Genomic DNA, 21,167 nt, shown 5'->3' with positions numbered 1-21,167 from the left:
TTGGTAAATTTCCAGAGAAGCAATTGAAAGGTGCAGCTCCCTTTCACCTGAGGATGCTCAGATTCCTCTGTGGAATATAAAGATTCCTAATCCTACATAAATAACAAGTCATGGGTGCAGTACTGGGTGTTTTTCTCAAAGACAGTGGTTACTCTTGTTCAGATCAAGAAGGAGCCCTGAATAAACCAACATGAACCAAATCTCCAGTCATTACAAATTTCCTGCTCTCTTTTATTGTAGAAACCGAAAGTGAGAATGAATTTCGTCCTCTGGATGAAAGGATAGATGAGTTTCACCCAAAGGCAACGAGAACTCTGTTCATTGGCAACCTGGAGAAAACCACCACCTACCATGACCTTCGCAACATCTTCCAGCGCTTTGGGGGAATAGTGGTACGTGAATGGTGTCCCGTGTCGGATGGCACTGCCCCCCTTTCTGTACAGACCTGTGAAATGCTGTGAGTGGTGCTAAATCTGTCAACGACAGATAATTCAGTATTTCTGTAATAATCTAAGTCACTCATCTTGCTGGAATATACCTGAAAGCTTTTCTTTGTATTCAGAGTTCAGCATACGAATGTTGAGGGGTAGCTTAGCAGGAAAAACAGTCTTAGGAGTATTTACAACAAATGTCTCTTCTGCTGTTTTCTCCTGGTAATTGTCTCCTGGTGGCTCCTAAGCTGACTGGGTATTTGGGATGTGAATGTGCCGGGTGATGTGCTCACATTGACTCCTACAACTGTGTGAATCTGAGTTTCCTATTGATTCCTGGAACAAGGGGCTTGGTCAGTGCATGTGGAAGCAGCCCCGTGCCAGGCAGAGGGGACTGGAGCAGAGGAATGGATCAGTGAGGGATTTGGGTTTTCAGCTGAGGGGAAGTATCCAGACGAGGTAGAGCAGCCCCCTCTTCTCTGCTCATGACTTTCTATCAATTCACATCAATATTATATTTAAGAGAAATTTTCAACGAAAGTTTTGCAACTATCGTAGTTAATTAATTTTCACACGGGCGTGATAGGAGTGATAGGACAAGCCTTAAGCTGAAGGAGGGCAGAGTTAGATGGAATATTGGGATGGAATTCTTCCCCAGGAGGGTGGGAAGGCCCTTACAGGTTACCCAGGGAAGCTGTGGCTGCATTGTTTCTGGAGGTGTCCAAGGCCAGGTTGGACAGGGCTTGGAGCAGCCTGGGACAGCGGAAGGTGTCCCTGCCCATGGCAAGGGTAGAACTGGATAAGCTGTAAGGACCCTTCCAACCCAAACCGTTCTGAGATTCATTCTGTGATTCCTGTTGAGTCTGGGCTTCAGACGGTTCACGTTGTCCCTGTCAGCTGTGGGTGCTTGTGAATGTGCTGTGCCTCCTTCGCTCTGCTCTGACATGTCTATTGCAGCTGAGGAGTCGGTCACACATTCCAGGAGCCCCATCCCTGCTACTCCCCAAAAGAAGAGGAGGTTGCTTCCATGTACAATGTGAACAAATAAAAAATCCTCATTTTATGATGTCTGGCAGCCCTTGTGTATGCAGACTCTGCTGTATCCTTGGCATCAACAGTGATTTATGAATTCATGCCATGTCTGTGGCTTGAACCCTTTTCCAGTGTTAGAGCAGCAGAGCTCTCCTGATAAAGATGCTTATCAGTGCTAGTGTAAATTGGCTTTTGTGTGCCGTGGTGCTTCCTGTCAGCATTATTAATGGCTCAGAATTGGGAGGCAGCGCTGCCTCGCCGTTTCCAGGAAAACTTGCAAGCTCAGGTGCAGAGGAGACCAGCTTTATAACCTTTCTGAGGGGTAATGAGGACAATAATGATACTTTATTTGCCTGTCACAAGGAATTGCTTGCCCAGGGTGAGTGGTCAAGTATAATTTGCCGTGCTTGCAGTTGTGCTACTTCAGACACTTGGAGGTGTAGTTTTCTATTAATATTCCACTTAAATCATTAGGCCAGGGCTGTAGGAGTCTAATAGTTGTGTAAATCTCCCTGTTTACTTCTGTTTTCCCAGATAAAGAGCTCTTGGGTGAGACCGTGTCAAACTGCTGCCTTGTCCCTAAATTTATTAACCATGAAATTAGCCTGTCCTGGATGTTGAAACATTTGTGCTTAAATCCATGTGTGGCTCACAAAGGCAGCTCCTGCTATTCCAACAAATAAAGCCAAACCCTCCACCTCCTATTTTCAGCTTGGAATGAATCATAGTATCATGAGTTTGTTCAGAGGCTTTGGGTACATTTCCAGTGCTAGTGCTGAGCTTGTTTGTTAACCAAATGTCAGCTCCTGGCTTGCTGGGCTTTTTAAAATCGATTAAAATCAGCCTTTATTTGGCTTTGTGAGCCTCTGGCTGTACTTGTGAATGGGTCCGTGGTGGCTTGGTTTTAAAGAGCAACAGCAACTGAAGTTGAGACTCTTTTTGCCTTTGCCATGAGTCAGACTGGTTCAAGAGATGAGTCCAGCATCACTTTGTGTTTCTAGGAACAGGATGGATCACGATTATTTGGAAAAGAAGCCTGGCTTGGCTCAGAGATGAGGATCGGAGCAGGTTGTTTTCTCTTGAGCCTTTGTGAGCAAAAATTAATCTGTATTTCTTTGATCCTGAATTGTCTCTTCTTGATATAGTATTAACAGCCTAAAGCTGGTGTTTGTTGATCAGGTCAGGCTTAGTTCTGCAGGCTTGGATTTTAAATCTGCGAGATAAAGAGCTTTCCCTGCTCAGTAAGGATTTGGTTTTGAGATGCAGCAGAACAGCAAAGTTTTAACTGTCTACTATTGTTTAAATCCTCCCTCTGAAGAAAATATTAATTAAAGAGCTTGCTGTGCCACGTGTCCCTGAAAAAAAAACAAGTCCTCTTAGATGGAATTGACCGCTGACTGTGGGCTGTTGTATTTTGTGCTTGTCCCCAGGACATTGACATTAAGAAGGTGAATGGTGTCCCTCAGTACGCGTTCCTGCAGTACTGCGACATCGCCAGCGTCTGCAAAGCCATTAAGAAGATGGATGGGGAATATCTTGGAAATAACCGGCTCAAGGTAAAGAAATCCTCCCCTGGACTGTATCCTTCTTGTGTCTTCCACTGCTGCATCTGGGGATGTTTTGCAGCAAGGTAGTTTATGGAAGTAAGATGGTTTTTAATGCAAGATCATATCAGAGCGTGATGGTTTCAACCACCACCTGATTGGGATTAATCAGCATTTTTGTTGGCTCTGTGCACACGCAGTCCTGGGACTGAGCACTCAGAGACTGACGTTCCCTGGCCTGGAAGGTCTGGTGGGGCTGTGCTGGGAATCCATCCCACTCCCCATGGCAAACGGGGCCTGTCAGGCCCCAGAGCTGTCAACCTGTCACTTCTCAAACATTCAAACTGTAGAAGAACCCAATGTTGTCAAACACTGTTTTGTTTAAACAAGCAGAATTATTTTCTTTAATTAGTCTTTGATTTTTGTCTTGCACCTGCACCAGATGCTAATTTTAGAAAATGCATACAAACAGCAGCTTTCTCCAGATAAGTCTTTCATCAGGCAGGCTCTGTTCAGTGAGTTTAACCCTTGTGCACTGTACTGATGGAAGTTTTGCCCTTTTGTATCCAGCTGGGTTTTGGGAAGAGCATGCCTACAAACTGCGTGTGGTTAGATGGGCTTTCCACAAACGTTACGGATCAGTATCTGACCCGACATTTCTGCCGATACGGGCCTGTGGTGAAGGTAGGTGGGAGGCTTTGGCATGTGCTTCCAAGTCGTTACTGTCTTCCTTTCTTCCCATCCTGTCCTTTCAACCCCACTGTCCAGGGCTTTATAGCTCAGGTAGAAGAAATTCTCTCTGGGGTGGAATTTGGCTGACAGGGCTCTGTTAACATAGACAGCAACCAAAAATAAGTATTTTGAGTGAGCCGAGATGTTGAGCATTGGAAAGCATTTGTTGCTCTTGTGCAGTACAGTCTCTCCCCAGCAAAACTTCTTAAATATTAGTTGGAAGAACAGCAGTCTAATTGTGTAATTACTCATACTTGCTAATTACATAATTAGACATAACTATGTTTTTTTTCATCAGACCAAGAAAAAAAAAGACTTTTTAAAAGCAGTCAGGACAATCACAGTGCCAAAGTACATGGAAGAAGAGAGAAAGTCAACAATGGTGCAACACACCCCTGTCACACAGCGGGAGCCTCTCCCATGCAAGTGATTTATCACGTGCTCAAACTTCAGTGTGGGAGTTGTCCTGTGTGTTTTTATTGGACATGGATGTGCTTAAAATTAAGCAACATGTGTAAGTCTTTGCAGGATCAGGGTCTGGCCTCACCAAAGAATTTTTGTGGGTTTGTGTTGCAGCTTTGACGTTTTTTATTGTAGCTGTTGTTGCTTGAATAATACATTTATGCTGCTAAAGGAAGGCAGTATTTGGAAATTGGGTGTTTAATAGCTGGTGAGTGGTACTGCAGACTAATAACAAAAGCTGGTTCCACTTTGGGATTAAATGTTTCCTTTACCTTTTTTCCCCCCTAAAACACATTGGAAATTTAGAAAAAAACCCCACACCAAAAAAAACCCTCAGCAAAGAAATTATATAAAACTCAGTCAACAAAGAAAAAATATTCAAAGTAAAATACAGAAAAACAAAATAAAGGCATAATATACCTCAAGCCACAATATCCACAATTCAAAGCAGTCCCGTGTCCTTTTATTGTCTCTTCATTTCAATATGCCTCATCAGAAAAGCCTGGAAATTCACCTTGCTAAAAATTATTTCCTTCCTGGTATCCTCATGACTTAGGATTTTGTTGGGACTGACATTAAGTCCTGTGGATGAGGCTCTTATTTGGTTTTTGTTTTGTTTTTTTGTTTTTTACAGGTGGTGTTTGACCGCTTAAAAGGCATGGCCCTGGTTCTCTACAATGAGATTGAATATGCACAAGCAGCTGTAAAAGAGACCAAGGGGAGGAAAATCGGTGGGAATAAAATTAAGGTGTGCAGAATGACCTCCAAAACAAAGCAAAACAGGCAAAAAAAGAGGAACAAATTGTGTTTAGGCCTTCCCCCTTAAATGCTGGCAGTGCAGACTGCCAGGCTCAAGGAGTACTTGGCGGGACGCACATGTCCCACATATCAAAGGCTTAAATTATATTTTTATGCTCGGCTTATCAAGATGTCAGGGAATCCTGAACTGTTACTTATAAAGCCTTTTCCAGTATTCTGCTGTTTGTTTCGCTGAACTTGTCTCTCTGAGCTCCTGAGTGTTGGTGTCCGTGTCACTGCCTCGTTTACCCCAATCCAAGGCACACTTCTGTCTGTTTTTGTGTTAAAAAAGGGAAATCTGAAGGTGTGAGTTCCTCCAGGAAAACACATGGCTGCATCCAGCTGCCCCATGCTGATGTCCAGGCTCTGGGGTACACTAACCTCAACATGCAGTCACGGAATCATGGAATGGTTTGGGTTGGAAAAGACCTTAAAGATCATCTTGTCCTTCCTTGCAACACATTTTACACAATAATTGAAAACATTACTTTAAAAAACACACAGAAAGTACTTTTCTTCCTGGAGCAGCACTTAACGTGTACAGGGATATCTTGGATTTGGGTGAATGTGGTGATACCTGTTCTGACTGTCCCATCAGTGCCACTAACTGGGGACGTGAGGTGTCAGCCGACCCTTTGAATTACCTTCCTCCTCCTCCTCTTTTCTCCTCTCCTAAAGAGTGGGCAGTGATGTCAGGCATGGTCTCAGCAGCTTCCCACCTCACCCAGGGCTGGAGTTGGGTATTCTGCAGTTTCTGAGCATGGTGTTGGATATCAGTCACCTTCCAATGCAGAAAAGCATGTGGTCCCTTAAAAGTTTCACAGTTTGTGTGGATCTTGTTGCTTAATGACTTTGGAATAAGCAACACCCCTGATGTGGGCCCGTGCTCCATTGCTGTGGTTACACACAGGACTGGGCTGATCCAAAAAATAACAGGAACTAGAATGTTAAAAATATTCCATTATGTGGCATACACGTCATGAAACATGTTCTAATCCTTAATTTTTTTCACTGTGACATTGGGTTCTAAGTACTAGAAAACACCAATTCTTGGAGCAGCTGGGACAGGGAGCTGCAGTTCAGGAGCCTTGGTTCTTTCCCTGCTCTATAACCCCAGGCAAACACCATGGAGTCCAGAATGGATTCATAATCCTGACCTTGTGTAGCACTGCCCTGAGATAAAAGGGACTTTGGAACTGTCCTGGCATTAAAAACATCAATAGCACGATAATAATGTGTATTTTTCCTGCTGCTTTGCCCAGCAGAAGCCTCTGGGATGGCAGCTTACAACAACATAGTAAGGAGATATTTACACAGCTCCACTGAGAAACGTCTTTATTCCTGGGGATGTGCAGGGCCACAGTTGGGAAGTGTTTGACATTTTTTATTAAATTTTACCCCTATTTTCAGTTCTGCTCCCACCTTCAGCAGACAGGGAAATGTTGGCAGTGGGATGTTTCTGTGACTGAATGTGATTTCCCCTTTTTTTTTTCAGGTGGACTTTGCAAATCGGGAGAGTCAGTTGGCATTTTATCATTCCATGGAGAAAACGGGTCAAGACATCAGAGACTTCTATGAAATGCTGGCAGAAAGAAGGCATGTATCAATATTTTTATTCCATTTTTTGTTTTCTAGCATCACTTTACACAATCCTTTTACAACCATTGTCCTCCACATCATACAGTCAAACTTTCTTCAGGCCATAATTCTTAAACAAGTTTTTTCCTCTCAACTTTATCTTTATTTTTTTTTAAGTTTTATTAAAAACACCTCTGCATTTTAATTTTTTTTAACCTCTTCACTATTTTTAAAATTAAATGTAGGTAATCAAACTTAAGCTGTGCAGATTAGAGCAGGCAGGCTCTCACACATCCGAGGCGTAGCCAGTTAGTGGAATTCTTGCTGAGGTGGAGGTTTCAGTTGTCTGTGTGATCCATATTGAAGTATCCTGTTTCTCTGGTGGGTCACCAGGACGCAGTTGGGAGTCATTCATCACGTCTTAGGAATGCAAAGAGCAGCTTATCTGTAACAGAGAAATGTGTGTGTTGGTGGGTGTACATAAAGTCTGATAAACTGCTGCTCAGCCCTTGAGCAGAGAGTAAAATCTGATCCTTCACCTTCTTTCCAACAGTTTTTTTTTGTAACTTGATAAAATAATACATTTTGAATAAGGATGCATTTTTATTTTGAATAAATCTGTGTCCTGTTTGGCTGCCCCTTGGCAGCAGCTGGCACTGCATGCTGCACAGCCACTTATTTATCCCTGAAGACCTAGCACAAAAACACTCCACATTTTGGGCTTTTTTACTTTCACTGACTGAAAATAGATCTGTGTTTTATTCCCTCCAGAGCCTGGCTCATGGTTAGGGCTCTGCCTGCCCAGGAGTCAGTGTAGCATGACTCTGGGTGCACCTGGGAGCTGGGTAAACCCAACAGTTTCTTGCAGCAAAACAGATTGATCTGACAGTGCAAAATGAGCAGATTTAAAAGCGAGCAGAGTTTGGAAGTTGGTGACCAGAATTTGCATAATGGAAATACAAGTGTGCTTCCCCAGGCCTTGCCAGATGTTGTGGTGTGCCAGCAATAAGCATTTCCTCAGTTTAAAAGCGAGCAGAGTTTGGAAGTTGGTGACCAGAATTTGCATAATGAAAATACAAGTGTGCCAGCAATAAGCATTTCCTCCAAACTGCACTGGATTCAGGCAAGAGAAGGGTGGTTTTGGGTGTTTTTTAGCACACGGGACTCAGGTTGGGTTGTCTTTGCCACAGAATAATCCTGAGCAGGACCCTGATTTCTGGTGCTTGGGCACACGTTAGTCTGGTTTTTCCTTCTCTGTCACTCTGCTCACACAGTCATTAGGAGATCCATGGGGATAATGGATCATGGAGCAGTGGAGCAAGGTCTGCAGTGACTCCTGTAATTCTGCAGCTTCTGGTGCCCCTCCAAGCTCCTCCTTGCAGAGGTGCTGAGATCTGCACAAGCCACCTTCTCTCGAGGATATAGTTGGAGCCAGTCTAAATAAGACCCAAGGGGGAAAAAAACATGAAAAAACGAACAAAATTCCTTGTCAATATTTTTAACTTCACAGCTGCTTTTCCCAACATTCCACTTCACTTGTAGGATGAGGTTTTTGTCTTCTGTATTTTGTCCCTTTTTCAGTTCTGTGCTTTTCCTAAAAGGTGGAAGTTGCCAGCTTTTAACATAAAATACAGACTGTGAAGCCAAACAAACCTATAAGGAATCCCAGAATCATTTATGTTGGGAAGGACCTCCAAGGTCATTGAGTCCAACCTCAATCCCCTCCCCTCCTTGTCCCCAGCCCAGAGCACTGGGTGCCACATCCAGGCCTTGCTTGGACACCTCCAGGGATGGGCACTCCAAACCTCCCTGGGCAGCCCCTTCCATTTCCTGACCACCCTCTCCAAGGGGAAATTCCTCCTGGTGTCCAAGCTGAGCCTCCCCTGGCCCAGCCTTTGGCCATTCCCTCTCCTGGTGTCCCTGTTCCCTGGGAGCAGAGCCCGACCCCACCTTAGTACAGAGTGTGCAAAACACACTGTAATGATGAGGAATTGGAACTCCAGCTTTATTCCACCTCCCTGCCATGTTCAGTCTTAAAAATCACTTATTTTTGCTGCGTGGAGGTACTGAAATAACAACATTAATTGCTTGACTTGCTTCGCTGAATGAATTCACCTATCTTATAAACAGCCTGATGTTTGTTGACTTGGTTTTACTGTAAACAGTCAACACCAGCAAGTCACATGCAGTGAAAGAGCTAATTTGGGAATTAAAAGATCACTTGCAGGGCTTAGGATTTTTAAAGAAATCTTATCATCACTTTGCTGCTTAGAAATGGAGAGATTCCATGCCTGAACTTTGATTTGACTCATGTTTTCAGAGTCAAATGAAGGTCTCAGGATCTGGATAAAGGGGTGTCTTCACCCTGCCAGCCTTGTGTGGGTGCAAAGGTGCTGTGTTGGTTTTTCCCTCATTTCATGCAAGGTTTGAATTTGACAAAGGAATGAGGGTGGTGAAACAATGCTTGGAAGAGCTGTTATGACATTACCCATGAAGTACATTTGGTATTGGAGAAGTTAACAAAAGAATTTAGTCCACTGCACAGAGATGCCTTGCCAAACCTCTGTGTGCAGCTGCCTTGATGCACGTAGGAAAACAGATCAGAAAATGGTTCCTTTACGTAGCAAAAAACTATGGTAACAGAGTACCTTGGTTGAGAAGGAGAACTAGAATCTGTTTATTCTTATGTTTAGCAGAGACGAGAGAAGAGGATCCTACGAATACGCCCCTGACCGTACTTACTACGAGACCGTTCGGACCCCAGGGACGTATCCCGAAGATCCTCGGCGGGAATACCCAGCTCGGGGCAGAGAATTCTACGCCGAGTGGGATCCCTACCAAGGAGACTACTACGACCCACGATACTACGACGACCCGCGCGAGTACCGGGATTATCGGGGAGATCCGTACGAGCAGGACATCAGGGAGTACAGCTACAGGCAACGGGAGAGGGAGAGGGAGAGGGAACGGTTCGAATCCGATCGGGACAGAGACCACGAGCGGAGACCGATCGAACGGAGCCAGAGCCCAACGCATTCCCGACGCCCGCAGAGCCCCGGAGCGTCCCCTTCGCAGTCGGAACGGCTGCAGAGCGACTCGGAGAGGAGGATTTACAGCAGGTCCTCAGATCGCAGCGGCAGCTGCAGCTCGCTGTCCCCTCCGCGATACGACAAGCTGGACAAAGCCCGCGTGGAGCGATACGCAAAAAACGAGAAAGTGGAGAAAGAGCGTGTTTTCGAGCAGGAGAGGGTGGACAAGGAGAAGCGCTTGGTGAGGAAGGAAAAGCTGGAAAAAATAGAAAAGGAGAAAACAGATAAACAGAAACGAAAAGCGAAAATCCATTCGCCCAGCTCTCAGTCGTCGGAAACAGATCAGGAGAATGAGAGAGAGCCCAGCCCAGAAAAACTGAAGGGCAACAGTAAACAAAGCAAAGAAAGGGGTGACAAAGAAGGGACAGCAAAGAACCGCCTGGAACTGATGCCCTGTGTTGTGCTGACCCGTGTGAAGGAAAAGGAGGGGAAGGTGATCGATCAGCCTGCGCTGGAGAAACTGAGGGCAAAGCTGGATAATGACACCCTGAAATCCCCACTGCTTGAACAGAAAACCCAGACATCCCAGGCTGAGCAAGCCAAGTCGGAGCAATCTAAACTAGAACCTGTCAGAACCAAGGTACAGAAGGAGAAAGCCGTTGCCAGTCACATCGAAGTGGTGGACAAGGAGGGAAAAGTTAAACCTAAAAAGCACTTGAAGACAGAGCAAACTTCCGAGGGGGCCAATGCAGTGGATTTAGACAAGTTGGAGGCTCGTAAAAGGCGTTTTGCCGATGCGAATCCGAAACCTGACAGGCAAAAACTGGATGCAAAACGGAGCAGCCAAGATGAGGAGGATGCACGCGTGGTTTTGAAAAAGCAGCTTGATACGACGGCATCGTCTAGAGAAGCACCAGTGTTAAGGGAAGGAGAATTGGAGAGAAAACCCTTGAAGAAGGAGATGCTTAAAAGGGAATCTAAAAAACTCAAACTGGAAAGACTTATTCCTGTTACTAGTCCCAAAGAAATTCAGGACACTCTTAATGTTGGTGGGATTGGCATGCGTCCCACCCTGGATCTGCAGGCGAGGCTCATGGAGGCACCCGAGGAACCTGTGGAAGTTCAGGAACTCCCTCCTAAAAAACTGAACCCAGTAAAACCCCAGCATAAACAGGTACAGCTGCTGGACGAGCAGGGAACGGAGAGAGAGGACACAAGGAAGAACTACACCAGCCTTCCTGAAGAAACACCAGACCATAAACTTGGCCAAGAGAAACCTCAGTCGGCTGACACAGAGGAGAAAATCAGCATCGACATTGACCACACGCAGAGCTATCGGAAACAGATGGAGCAAAGTCGCAGGTTGAAACAGCAGCTGGAAATGGAGATAGCAAAGTCAGAGAAGTTTGGCAGTCCAAAGAAAGATGTGGATGAATATGAAAAGCGGAGTCTGGTTCATGAGGTGGGAAAGCCTCCACAAGATGTCACCGATGACTCTCCACCAAGTAAAAGGAAAAAGACTGACCAGTTTGACTTTGAAATCAGCACTAAGAGAGAAAGGAACTACAGAAGTTCTCGTCAGGTGAGTGAGGACTCCGAAAGGATGTCCTGTTCCCCAAGCATCAGGCACTTCCCGTTCCATGAGGATGACGACACGCTTGATTCTCCAAGGTTAATGCCATTGAAGGAAACCAAAGAGTCACCTAAAATAGAAGAAAAGGGTCTTTCATACTCCAACATGACTGTCAGGGAGGACTCGCTGAAATTCAATCCTTATGATTCCAGCAGAAGGGAACAGATGGCAGAAATGGCTAAAATAAAACTCTCTGTGCTGAGTTCTGAGGAAGACTCAAGTAGGTGGGAAACCCAAGTGAAGCAAGAGCCTGGGAGAGTCGATATCAGCTTTCCAAGCAGCATTGTGAAAAGAGATAGTATACGGAAACGGTCTGTCCGAGACCTGGAACCTGGGGAGGTGCCTTCAGATTCGGATGACGATGGTGAAAACAAGCCCCATTCCCCAAAAACCTCATCCTTGTTAGAGAGTTCCAGGTTGTCTTTTTTATTAAGGGACAGAGAAGAGAAGTTCCGTGAAAGAGAGGAAAGACTCCAGTCCAGTTCCTTAGAAAGAAACAAATTCTACTCTTTTGCATTGGACAAGACAATCACACCTGACACAAAGGCCTTGCTTGAAAGGGCTAAATCCCTCTCTTCCTCCAGGGAGGAAAACTGGTCCTTTCTAGACTGGGATTCACGATTTGCTAGTTTCAGAAACAATAAAGACAAAGAGAAAGTTGACTCGGCTCCAAGACCTATTCCATCCTGGTATATGAAAAAGAAAAAAATCAGAACTGATTCCGAAGGTGGAAAACTGGATGATAAGAAAGAAGATCATAAAGAGGAGGAACAAGAGCGGCAGGAACTGTTTGCTTCTCGGTTTTTGCACAGTTCAATCTTTGAACAGGACTCCAAACGCCTGCAGCATTTAGAGAGGAAGGATGATGATCTGGACTTCATCTCTGGCAGGCTGTACGGGAGACAGTCCTCCTCTGATGGGACGAACAGCACAGCTGATTTGGTGCAAGAGCCAGTGGTTCTCTTCCACAGTAGATTTGTTGAGCTGACACGAATGCAGCAGAAAGAAAAGGAGAAAGATCAGAAACCAAAAGAAGTGGAGAAACAGGAAGATAAAGAAAACCGGCCGAAAACACCAGAAATGGTTCCTGATAGTAAAGAAACAGAACATAAACCTTCCTCAGTTGTTGGTCCTTCTTCAGTCACTGTCCTCCCACAGGAACCAGCTCCCATTGCTCCCGAGAAAATAGTGAATGAAAAGGTCCTGGTGGAACCAGCTTCTGTCAAAGAAGAGAAACCTTCTGAACCTGCTGCTGCAGCAGAGGAACAAAAATCTTTTCCTGAACTTGCTGCTCCTGTCAAAATGGAACCTCCTGAGCAAGTGGAACCTCTGCCAGTTGTAGAAGCAAGTAAAGAAATTCTTGCTACAGCCCTGGCGCCAGAGGAAGATGCTGTGGCAATAGAGCATCCTTCATACTTGGATACCAAACCTCCCACTCCTGGAGCCTCATTTTCTGATGCAGACATCAGCGTAGATCCAGAACCTGAGGCTGCCCAGCTGCTTCCACCTCCACCCAAGCTAGGCCAGAAGTCAGATGAGGCTGTGGAACCTAAAGAGGAAAATCCTCCACCCTCTGCCAACACCGATGCTGGTGTGAGTCAAAAGGTGGAGGCGGCTGCTGAGGTCCTGCCTCCTGTTTCTGACAATGATATGGAAGTGGAAACTCCGGTTGTTGTAAAAGATAAAAAGTCCTATAAAAGTAAACGGTCCAAGACTCCCGTGCAGTCGGCTGCAGCTAGTGTCACAGAAAAGCCCGTCACGAGGAAGAGCGAAAGAATTGACCGTGAAAAACTGAAAAGGTCAAGCTCTCCTCGCGGGGAGACCCAGAAGCTTTCTGAATTGAAAGCGGAGGCAGAAAAGGTTTCAAGGAATGCTGCTAAATCCCCAAGTTCTGCTGCAGAGCCGGAAAATGTGGAGCCGAGCTTGCCAATAGGCCGGACCAGGCGCAGAAATGTGAGGTCAGTCTATGCTACCACAGGGGACAATGAAGGCCCATCTCCAGTGAAGGACTCCATGGAGGTCACTAGATCCACCAGGAAGAGAGTGGAAAAGGAACCACAGGAAACAGTGACTACCGTTCCCACAACCCCGAGGAGGGGAAGACCTCCCAAAACCCGCCGTAAGCCAGAGGAGGACATCTCTCCAATAAAGACTGAACTGGTACAACAAGAGGTGGAGGAGGCTGAAACTAAAGATACTGTGGAAGCTCCTAAACCTGCAGAGGGTTGGAGGTCTCCTAGATCCCAGAAACTCACACACACTCACTCATCAGCTGCTGCCAGCCAACAGGGGAAGAAAGGGAAGAATGAACCAAAAGCTGATACCACGGCTGAATCTGAAGATGCTGCTGAAAGAAGCAGTCAGGAATCGAGCATCAGTGACAACAGCAATAAAGCAAAAGCTGCTGAGAAAGAGCCAGCAGCAAGCGAGCAGAAACGTGATCGGAAGGAACTGGATGTGGAGAAAAATCAGCTAGAAGTCCCCACAGTTGAGATCACTGAGAAGAAGCCAGTGCCAGAAAAGGTTACAAAATCCAAAAGGGGACGGTACAAAAATACCAAAACCGTTGTTGATAAAGCATCTGTGTGTCTCAAAAATGTAGAAATACGCCTCAACGTTGATGAAGTCAAGGGCGCCTTGCGGCCCACTGAAGAGGAGGCAGAGCCGGTGGCAGTGTCACCACCCAAGATGAAGAGCCCTCCAAAAGAGGACATCCTGCCACCCCACTTCTCTAAGAATGAGGTAGAAGATTCATTCCCAGAAATGGAAAAGGAGGTGACACGGGAGCCCAAGCAGTCGCCTGAGGCTGCCCAGTTAGCAAAGCAGATAGAGCTCGAGCAGGCAGTGGAGAACATTGCAAAGCTCACGGAAACTCCTCCAACAATTGCTGCCTACAAAGAGCCAACGACAGATGTGGCTGAAGTCCGTCAGGAGGAGGAGGCAGATAAACCTGCGCACCAGGCCAGTGAAACGGAGCTGGCAGCAGCCATCGGCTCCATCATCAATGATATTTCTGGGGAGACCGAAAGCTTCCCTGCACCACCAACATATCCTGCTGAATCTGAGGCTGAAATCCCCACAGAGCCCTTGGTGTTGCAGTCTCCTCGGGAGGAGATGGAGCCTGAGACAGATCAGGCAGTGAACAATATCCTGGAAACTGAGGCTGCCGTCGAGCCTGTGGTGCAGCCGGTGCCCGGCTCTGTCCCGTCAGCCTTGGAGACTGAGAGCAAGGAGTCTGAAATCAGCTTCAGTGAATCTTCCAACTCTGCACAGGAGGCCGAGACCTTGCAGGAGGCTGAAGTTGCTCGGAAGGAAAAGGGCCGTCAGAAAACCACGCGGCAGAGACGCAAGAAGAGCACAAGTAGGAAGGGCGACGCCACCGAAGTCAACACTTTTGAGCCAGAGAGGGTGCAGAGCAAATCACCCCCTGCCAATGAAGTAAAGGCAAAAGCTGAAGAACCCTCAAAGGAGGAAAAGCAAATCAAACCCACAGCATCCATGGAGCCAAGTGCTTCTGATGTCACCAAGGCTGTGGCTGCTGACGTCATGGCTGCACATGAGGCTGTCCCTGAGACCAGCACTTCTCCAAAGGTGCCTGCTCCGGCTCCTCTGGACCTGGGCCCCCCGCCTGTTCCCCTTGACGAGGGGAGTCAGAGTGGATTCAAGATCCGGTCGCCCCTGGAGAACGCTGCCATCACACCACCGAGTGCCCCAAACGCAGCCCTTCCTGCTGTCCCTGCAGCGGCGGCCAAGCTGCCCACCCCGGTGCCCACCACCATCGTCCCCCTTCACTCCGGTGCTGCCAAGGTGCCAGAGTGGATGGTGAGGCACGAGGAGCCCCGTGCCCGTTCCACACCCCCACCCGCACTCCCACCGGACACAAAGGCGTCAGATATTGACACAAACTCCAGCACTTTGAGGAAGATCCTCATGGAGCCCAAATACGTCTCAGCGACGAGCATAACCTCCACGCACGTGACGACGACACACACGGAGCCGGTGAGTGCGCCATGCCTGGAGGAGACACCTCTCCACCCTGCCGTGGAGGCCATCAAGCCGGTTTCCGAGGAGAAGCCAGCTGTTCCTGTCACCAACGCCCTGGACCCACCAGTGGCTGAAGCGCCAGTGTTCAGCGAGAAGGAAAAGGTCAACACCGTGATTGCTCCCAAAGCCACTTCTGTCATCAGCAGGATGCCCCACAGCGTGGATCTGGAGGAGGCTCCGAGGATCACCTTGGTGAAACAAGCTCCCCAAGCCCAGACCTGCCTCGTCAATGCTCCCTCGCCGAAATTTAAGCAGAGGCCAAGCACGAATGATAATAGCAGGTTTCATCCAGGATCAATGTCTATTATTGAGGAGAGGCCTGTGGAGACTGGGTCCAGTCCAGGGCTGCGGGTGAACACCTCGGAAGGTGTGGTGCTCCTGAGTTACTCAGGGCAGAAGACAGAAGGTCCTCAGCGAATCAGTGCCAAGATCAGCCAGATTCCCCCAGCCAGCGCTGTGGACATCGAGTTCCAGCAGTCTGTATCCAAGTCTCAGATTAAACAGGAGCCTATCACGCCATCCCAGCCGGCACCGAAAGGCTCCCAGACTTCGACGGGCTATGGGACTGTTTCCACCCATTCTTCGTTGGTACTTGGAACACAGCCCTACAACACCTCGCCCGTCATCTCCTCCGTCAAACAGGAGCGCGCTGCGCTGGACAAGCCCGACTCGTCCCATCTCGCTGTCCAGACCCCAGCATCGCAGCCCGGCAAGGTCCTGACGCAGACCGTAAACACTCCACCTGTGCTGGTCCATAACCAGATGGTCGTGAACAAAAAACTGTCTGACCCAGCTGCTCTGAAAGTGGAGACAAAGACTCTGCAACCCTCCAACCTGAGTCCTGGGGTTAGTCCTCACCACCCTTCCCTCTCTGGGAAGATGCACTCGGAAGCGAATCACGTCAGCTCGGGCCCCAGCACCCCGACCGACCGGGCCATCTCCCACCTGGGGGTCACCAAGCAGGAGCCGCACTCGCCGCGTACCAGCGGGCACTCGCCGTCGCCGTTCCCCCGGGCCTGTCATCCCGGCAGTACCTCGTCTCCGGCTTTGTCCAGCAGCACCCCAGTCATGCTGGCGCCGGGAATTCCCGTTCCTCAGTACATATCCAGCATGCATCCCGAGCAATCTGTTATCATGCCCCCCCACAGCGTAACACAGACTGTGTCCCTGGGCCATCTGTCCCAAGGTGAGGTGAGGATGAACACCCCTCCTCTCTCCGGCATTCCCTACGGCATCCGCCCGGAAGCGCTCCACTCTCCCCGAGCTGCTCTGCAACCCCAGATGGAGATGAAACCCCAGCGATCCAGCACACCCCAGCCAGCGCCCATCCGAGACATCGTCATGCCCCCGCTGTCCTCCCAGCATCCCCCCGAGGAGGAGCTGCACTTCCACCACACGGCGGTGTGCCGCGGGCCAGCCCCGGTGCAGTCCGACGTGCTGGTGATGCAGCCCGACTACCGCATGCACCCCAGCAGCCTGCGGCTGGAGCAGTACAACGTCCCGCGGGACGTCAGGATGATCATGCACCCGCACATGGCCGCCGTGGGCGAGCACCACTCGGAAACGCGACAATCCCGCACGCCCGAAGGGGCCGTCAAAACTCCCCCGGTCAGTAAGACCCCGCAGCCCGGGAAAGAGACTCCCAAATCCTCGGAAGGCAAGATGGCCCACTCTCCCCACAGCGAGCCGCGGCTGCTCAGCGTGCCCTCGGGCAGCCAGCTGCCCGGGCTGCCCCTGACGCAGCCTGTGGTGGTCCCACACGGGGTGCAGATCATGCATCCTGCCGGGAGCTCCTTCCACGATTACCGCTCCGTGTACGGAGACATGAGGAATTACCACACGGCGCAGCTTGGGCATCCGCAGTTCCCGGGCGCCTCGCCCATCGGGCTGCCCTCCCGGAGCATGACCCCGTCCCAGGTGAGAAGGAAAACCTTTTAGCTGTCTCCCTAGAATCTGGAGCTGTTTCTTATGGGAAATGGGGTTCAAATGCTGCTTAGCATCAAAGGAAGCCAGAACAACCCATTCATTTCCTGAATCTCTCTGGAGCTCCACCCAGGAGGGGGGAAGGTGCCTGCAGAATTCTGGATATGGTGTCATGGGGAGAATTGTCAGTACCAAGGTGTGCATGGGTCAGGCATCCTTGGATGGATGGTGTGGCTAAGGTGGGCTTGGGGCAGGATTCAGGTAATGGGGTTTCAGCTCAGGTGGGCTTGGAAGTGGAAGACTGTCCCAGGTGCTGCCGCAGCAGGGCTGCTGCTGTGACACGAATGTCTCCATCAGGAATCTCATGGTGTCCTGGCAGCCTTATAATGGGGTTGAATACACCCTCGGCCTAAACATCTTTCCTTTTTCCCCCTGCCTGCTTCCCAGGGTCTGCCGGAGGGCGAGCACTCGCACCCCAGCCAGCCAGTCCGCAGCAAGACCCCTCAGATCCCGCAGGATCCCAAGGGTCCGTCGGCAGCAGGGCCGGAGCAGAGCCACCACGCCTCTGTGAACAGGCACACAGCACAGATGGACCCCCACGTCCACCTCCAGAGGGCACAAGGGGACACGAGCCAGACCTCCTACCCCTCGCCCGTCGCCATCTCCATGAAGCAGGAGCTTCCATCGCCGCACCAGCCGCAGGCAGTTCCCAAGCAATCCATGTTTATCCCCACGACCTCGGGGCCGCCCCTCAGCCGCCCGGAGCCCCAGTCCACGCTCAAGCAGGAGCCATCCCCTCACCCTGTGTCCCAGAGACCTGTGGACATGGTCCAGCTGTTGACAGTGAGTGTCATGCTCCTGATCCGGGGGGAAATCACCTAGTTCTGTCTCAGCCATAGCACCAAATCTGACCTTTCTTGCATCAAAAACTTCAGATGCAGAAAAGGCATTGTTTGGGTTTTGGGCTGTTTTGTCCCTAATGGATTTTAGCCGTGTTTACTGTTCCAAGTCAGTTTACAAGTCAGCGTTTTCCTGGAAAGTGTTTCATCATAGGCAGGGGAGAGAGTTGGTGTATTTCATTTAAATAAAAAGGAAAAACCACTCTCTCAAGTGTAGAAAATGAGGAAGAGGAGGGAGGCAGTGAGGAACATGTACCAAAAGGAATTTAGAGTTTGTGTTCAGCACCAAATGTCTCCCATATAACCTCAAGCAGTTCTTCTGTTATTTCTCAATTTGTCCATTTGTAAAAGGGAGCACAGCATTCAGGAAGAGCCTTGTGCTGGGTGGGCGTCGGAGGGATTGGGATGACAAGATCCACCCAGGCAGGCTGGCTGGCCAGCTGGAAGGAAAAGGACTGAATTCCTGATTTCGCAGGATGTAGCCCAAGCCTGGCCTGTAGAGGCTTGATCTGGTGCTACATCTCTGCTGAGCCTTTAAAGCTCTGATGGAAGCATCGGTGGCAGAGCAGCTCAGCGTTTCAGATCCCACTCTCCTTGCTTTGCGTGTAATACTCTCTCCCTCTCTTCCCAGAAATACCCCATTGTCTGGCAGGGTCTGCTGGCTCTCAAGAACGACACGGCGGCCGTGCAGCTGCACTTCGTGTCGGGGAACAACGTCCTGGCGCACCGGTCGCTGCCGGCGCCCGAGGGAGGGCCCCCCCTGCGCATCGCGCAGCGCATGCGGCTCGAGGCCTCCCAGCTCGAGGGCGTCGCGCGCAGGATGATGGTGAGGGCCCGGCTGGGGCAGGGGGCATGTTGGGGAGCTCAGAGCTGCGGGGCTGGAAATCACCAGGGTTCCCCAAAACCAGGCTTCTGTCACGGGGGCTCCTCAGGGAATGGGCACGGCCCCAAGGCTGCCAGAGCCCAAGGAGCGTTTGGACACTGCTCTCAAGGATGCGCAGGGAGGGATTCTTGGGATCCTGTGCATGGCCTGGAGTTGGACTTGGTGATCCCTGTAAATTCCTTCCAATCCAGGAGATCCCTATGATTGTATTTTGGGATCCTCGTGTTCACACTGATTCCTTCAGCCCATGGAGTGTAACACGGATTTCAGATGATGAGCAATAGCTCTTCCACTGCACTTATGGAAAAGGCAGTGAGAGCTGGGAAACCTTTAAGTCACCCTGAGCCCAGGGACAAACTCCTGCTGGCTTCAGTGTGTCTGAGTAGAGTGGGGAGTTCAGGTGGCCATGAAAATCCATTTTTAGTCTTTTCCACCATGGCTGAGCTCTCAGCAAGTATTGGAATCACAGAATCCCAGACTGGTTTGGGTTGGAGGGGCCTTAAAGCCCATCCCACCCCCTGCCATGGGCAGGGACACCTTCCACTAGCCCAGGTTACCGCAGGCCTTGTCCAGCCTGGCTCTGGCCTTGGACATTTCTCGGGATGGGGCAGCCACAGCTTCTCTGGGATACAAATTGTAACATCATGGTGATGGTTTAAAGTGAGGGGTTTCCCCCATGGATAGTGGATGGATGGCTGGAGAACACCCCCTCCTCCAGCATTTCCCTGAGCCTGTCCTTCCCTTGCAGGTGGAGAGCGATTACTGCCTGCTGCTGGCCCTGCCCTGCGGCCGGGACCAGGAGGACGTGGTCAGTCAGACGGAGTCGCTCAAGGCCGCCTTCATCAGCTACCTGCAGGCCAAGCAGGCTGCAGGCATCATCAACGTCCCCAACCCCGGCTCCAACCAGGTATGGGCACAGAGCCCTGCAGTGCCACAGGGACACCAGAGCAGGCTGTAATTGCACAGGCAGCTCGGGCTTCTGCTGGATCTGCCCGGGGTTATTGGTCAAACAGCCCCCACATTTCCATCACCCGTCAAAGACATGGATGGGATCCATAAATTATGGATGGAATCCATAAATTTTTGATGGGATCAATATAATCAGTGATGGAATCGATCAAAGCAACCTCAAAGCCAAAAAAAAACCCGAATGTGTGTCTGGTGTGTTCCCAGTTCATCATCTTTGGCTGAAAGGCATTTCTCAAATGCATTTCCCAGCTCTTTATCTCTGAAGTAGAGTCTTGGTTTATTCCCCATATCCTGATTTTTCCAAGACAGATGGTGTTGTCTTGTAGAATGCATTTGGTCCTGTGGAGGATTTATTCCAGGTGTGTTGCTACACTGATTGCAATTTAACCTGCAATTTAATTCTGGGTGTAAGGAGCCCAGAATGAGTCCAGCACTTGGAGCAACCACTGAAATGATAATTAATGGGAATTTTTCTGCCTGTCCCAGCAAAATCAACCCGTGGTGTGGAAAACTCCCCACCTGGGAAACAAAACCCTTGGCTTCTTTCTTACACAAGATTTAGGATCCTTTAAGAACCCAGATCACTGAAATGTGCCATTTTTAACTCCCCACCTGGGAAACAAAACCCTTGGCTTCTTTCTTACACAAGATTTAGGATCCTTTAAGCACTCAGAACATCACTGAAATGTGCCATTTTGAAACCTCTGTGGGTGTGGGTTGCCTCTCACCCGTGGTGTTTCCCTCCCTGCAGCCTGCCTACGTTCTGCAGATCTTCCCACCCTGCGAGTTCTCGGAAAGCCACCTGTCCCGCCTGGCCCCAGACCTCCTCGCCAGCATCTCCAACATCTCTCCTCACCTGATGATTGTCATCGCGTCGGTATGAGCTGTTTACCAGTTACTGACTTTTTATTATTTTAATTTTAATTTTTTTTAATTTTTCCAAGGCCCTGCAGCAAAAAACAACTACAACAACAACAACAACAACAAAAAAAAAAGCCCACAAAAAAAACCACACAAAAAATTAATTTTAAAATAAAACTAATTCAAAAGAAGGAGAGAAGGATATGAAACAAGAAATATGCTGCCAGAAACCAGCCTCCTGCCTGACCGGCCTCGATCAAACCTTGGATGTTTACATGTTGCTTTAGCTTATGGACAACTGATGCACTCAGCAGGTGGACTGGGCTTGGGTTCCTGTGCCTCCTTTTTG

The 21,167-nt window shown here is 49.1% G+C and overlaps 1 protein-coding gene across 8 annotated transcripts in view; it reads left to right on the top strand.

The window, feature by feature from the left end:
• Positions 1-20,938, top strand: part of SPEN (spen family transcriptional repressor) — a 65,086-nt gene extending 44,148 nt beyond the window's left edge. For 5 of the 8 annotated variants that reach the window (XM_041419412.1, XM_041419410.1, XM_041419417.1 and 2 more), the window contains 10 exons: positions 241-392; positions 2,894-3,019; positions 3,578-3,691; positions 4,836-4,949; positions 6,495-6,595; positions 9,271-17,200; positions 17,654-18,049; positions 18,737-18,931; positions 19,737-19,895; positions 20,709-20,938. In XM_041419412.1, coding sequence (XP_041275346.1) covers positions 241-392; positions 2,894-3,019; positions 3,578-3,691; positions 4,836-4,949; positions 6,495-6,595; positions 9,271-17,200; positions 17,654-18,049; positions 18,737-18,931; positions 19,737-19,895; positions 20,709-20,840 — 9,419 coding nt within the window. In that variant the 3' untranslated portion in view covers positions 20,841-20,938. The remainder of the gene's footprint in view (positions 1-240; positions 393-2,893; positions 3,020-3,577; positions 3,692-4,835; positions 4,950-6,494; positions 6,596-9,270; positions 17,201-17,653; positions 18,050-18,736; positions 18,932-19,736; positions 19,896-20,708) is intronic. The other 3 variants (XM_041419411.1, XM_041419414.1, XM_041419413.1) reach the window with 3 other exon arrangements.
• The last annotated feature ends 229 nt before the right edge of the window (positions 20,939-21,167 follow it).

The sequence above is a fragment of the Onychostruthus taczanowskii genome, unplaced genomic scaffold (genome assembly GCF_017590055.1).
Source record: "Onychostruthus taczanowskii isolate IOZ18803 unplaced genomic scaffold, ASM1759005v1 scaffold61, whole genome shotgun sequence".
In the NCBI taxonomy this organism is placed as follows: Eukaryota; Metazoa; Chordata; class Aves; order Passeriformes; family Passeridae; genus Onychostruthus; species Onychostruthus taczanowskii.
This window is presented reverse-complemented; position numbering and strand designations above follow the sequence as displayed.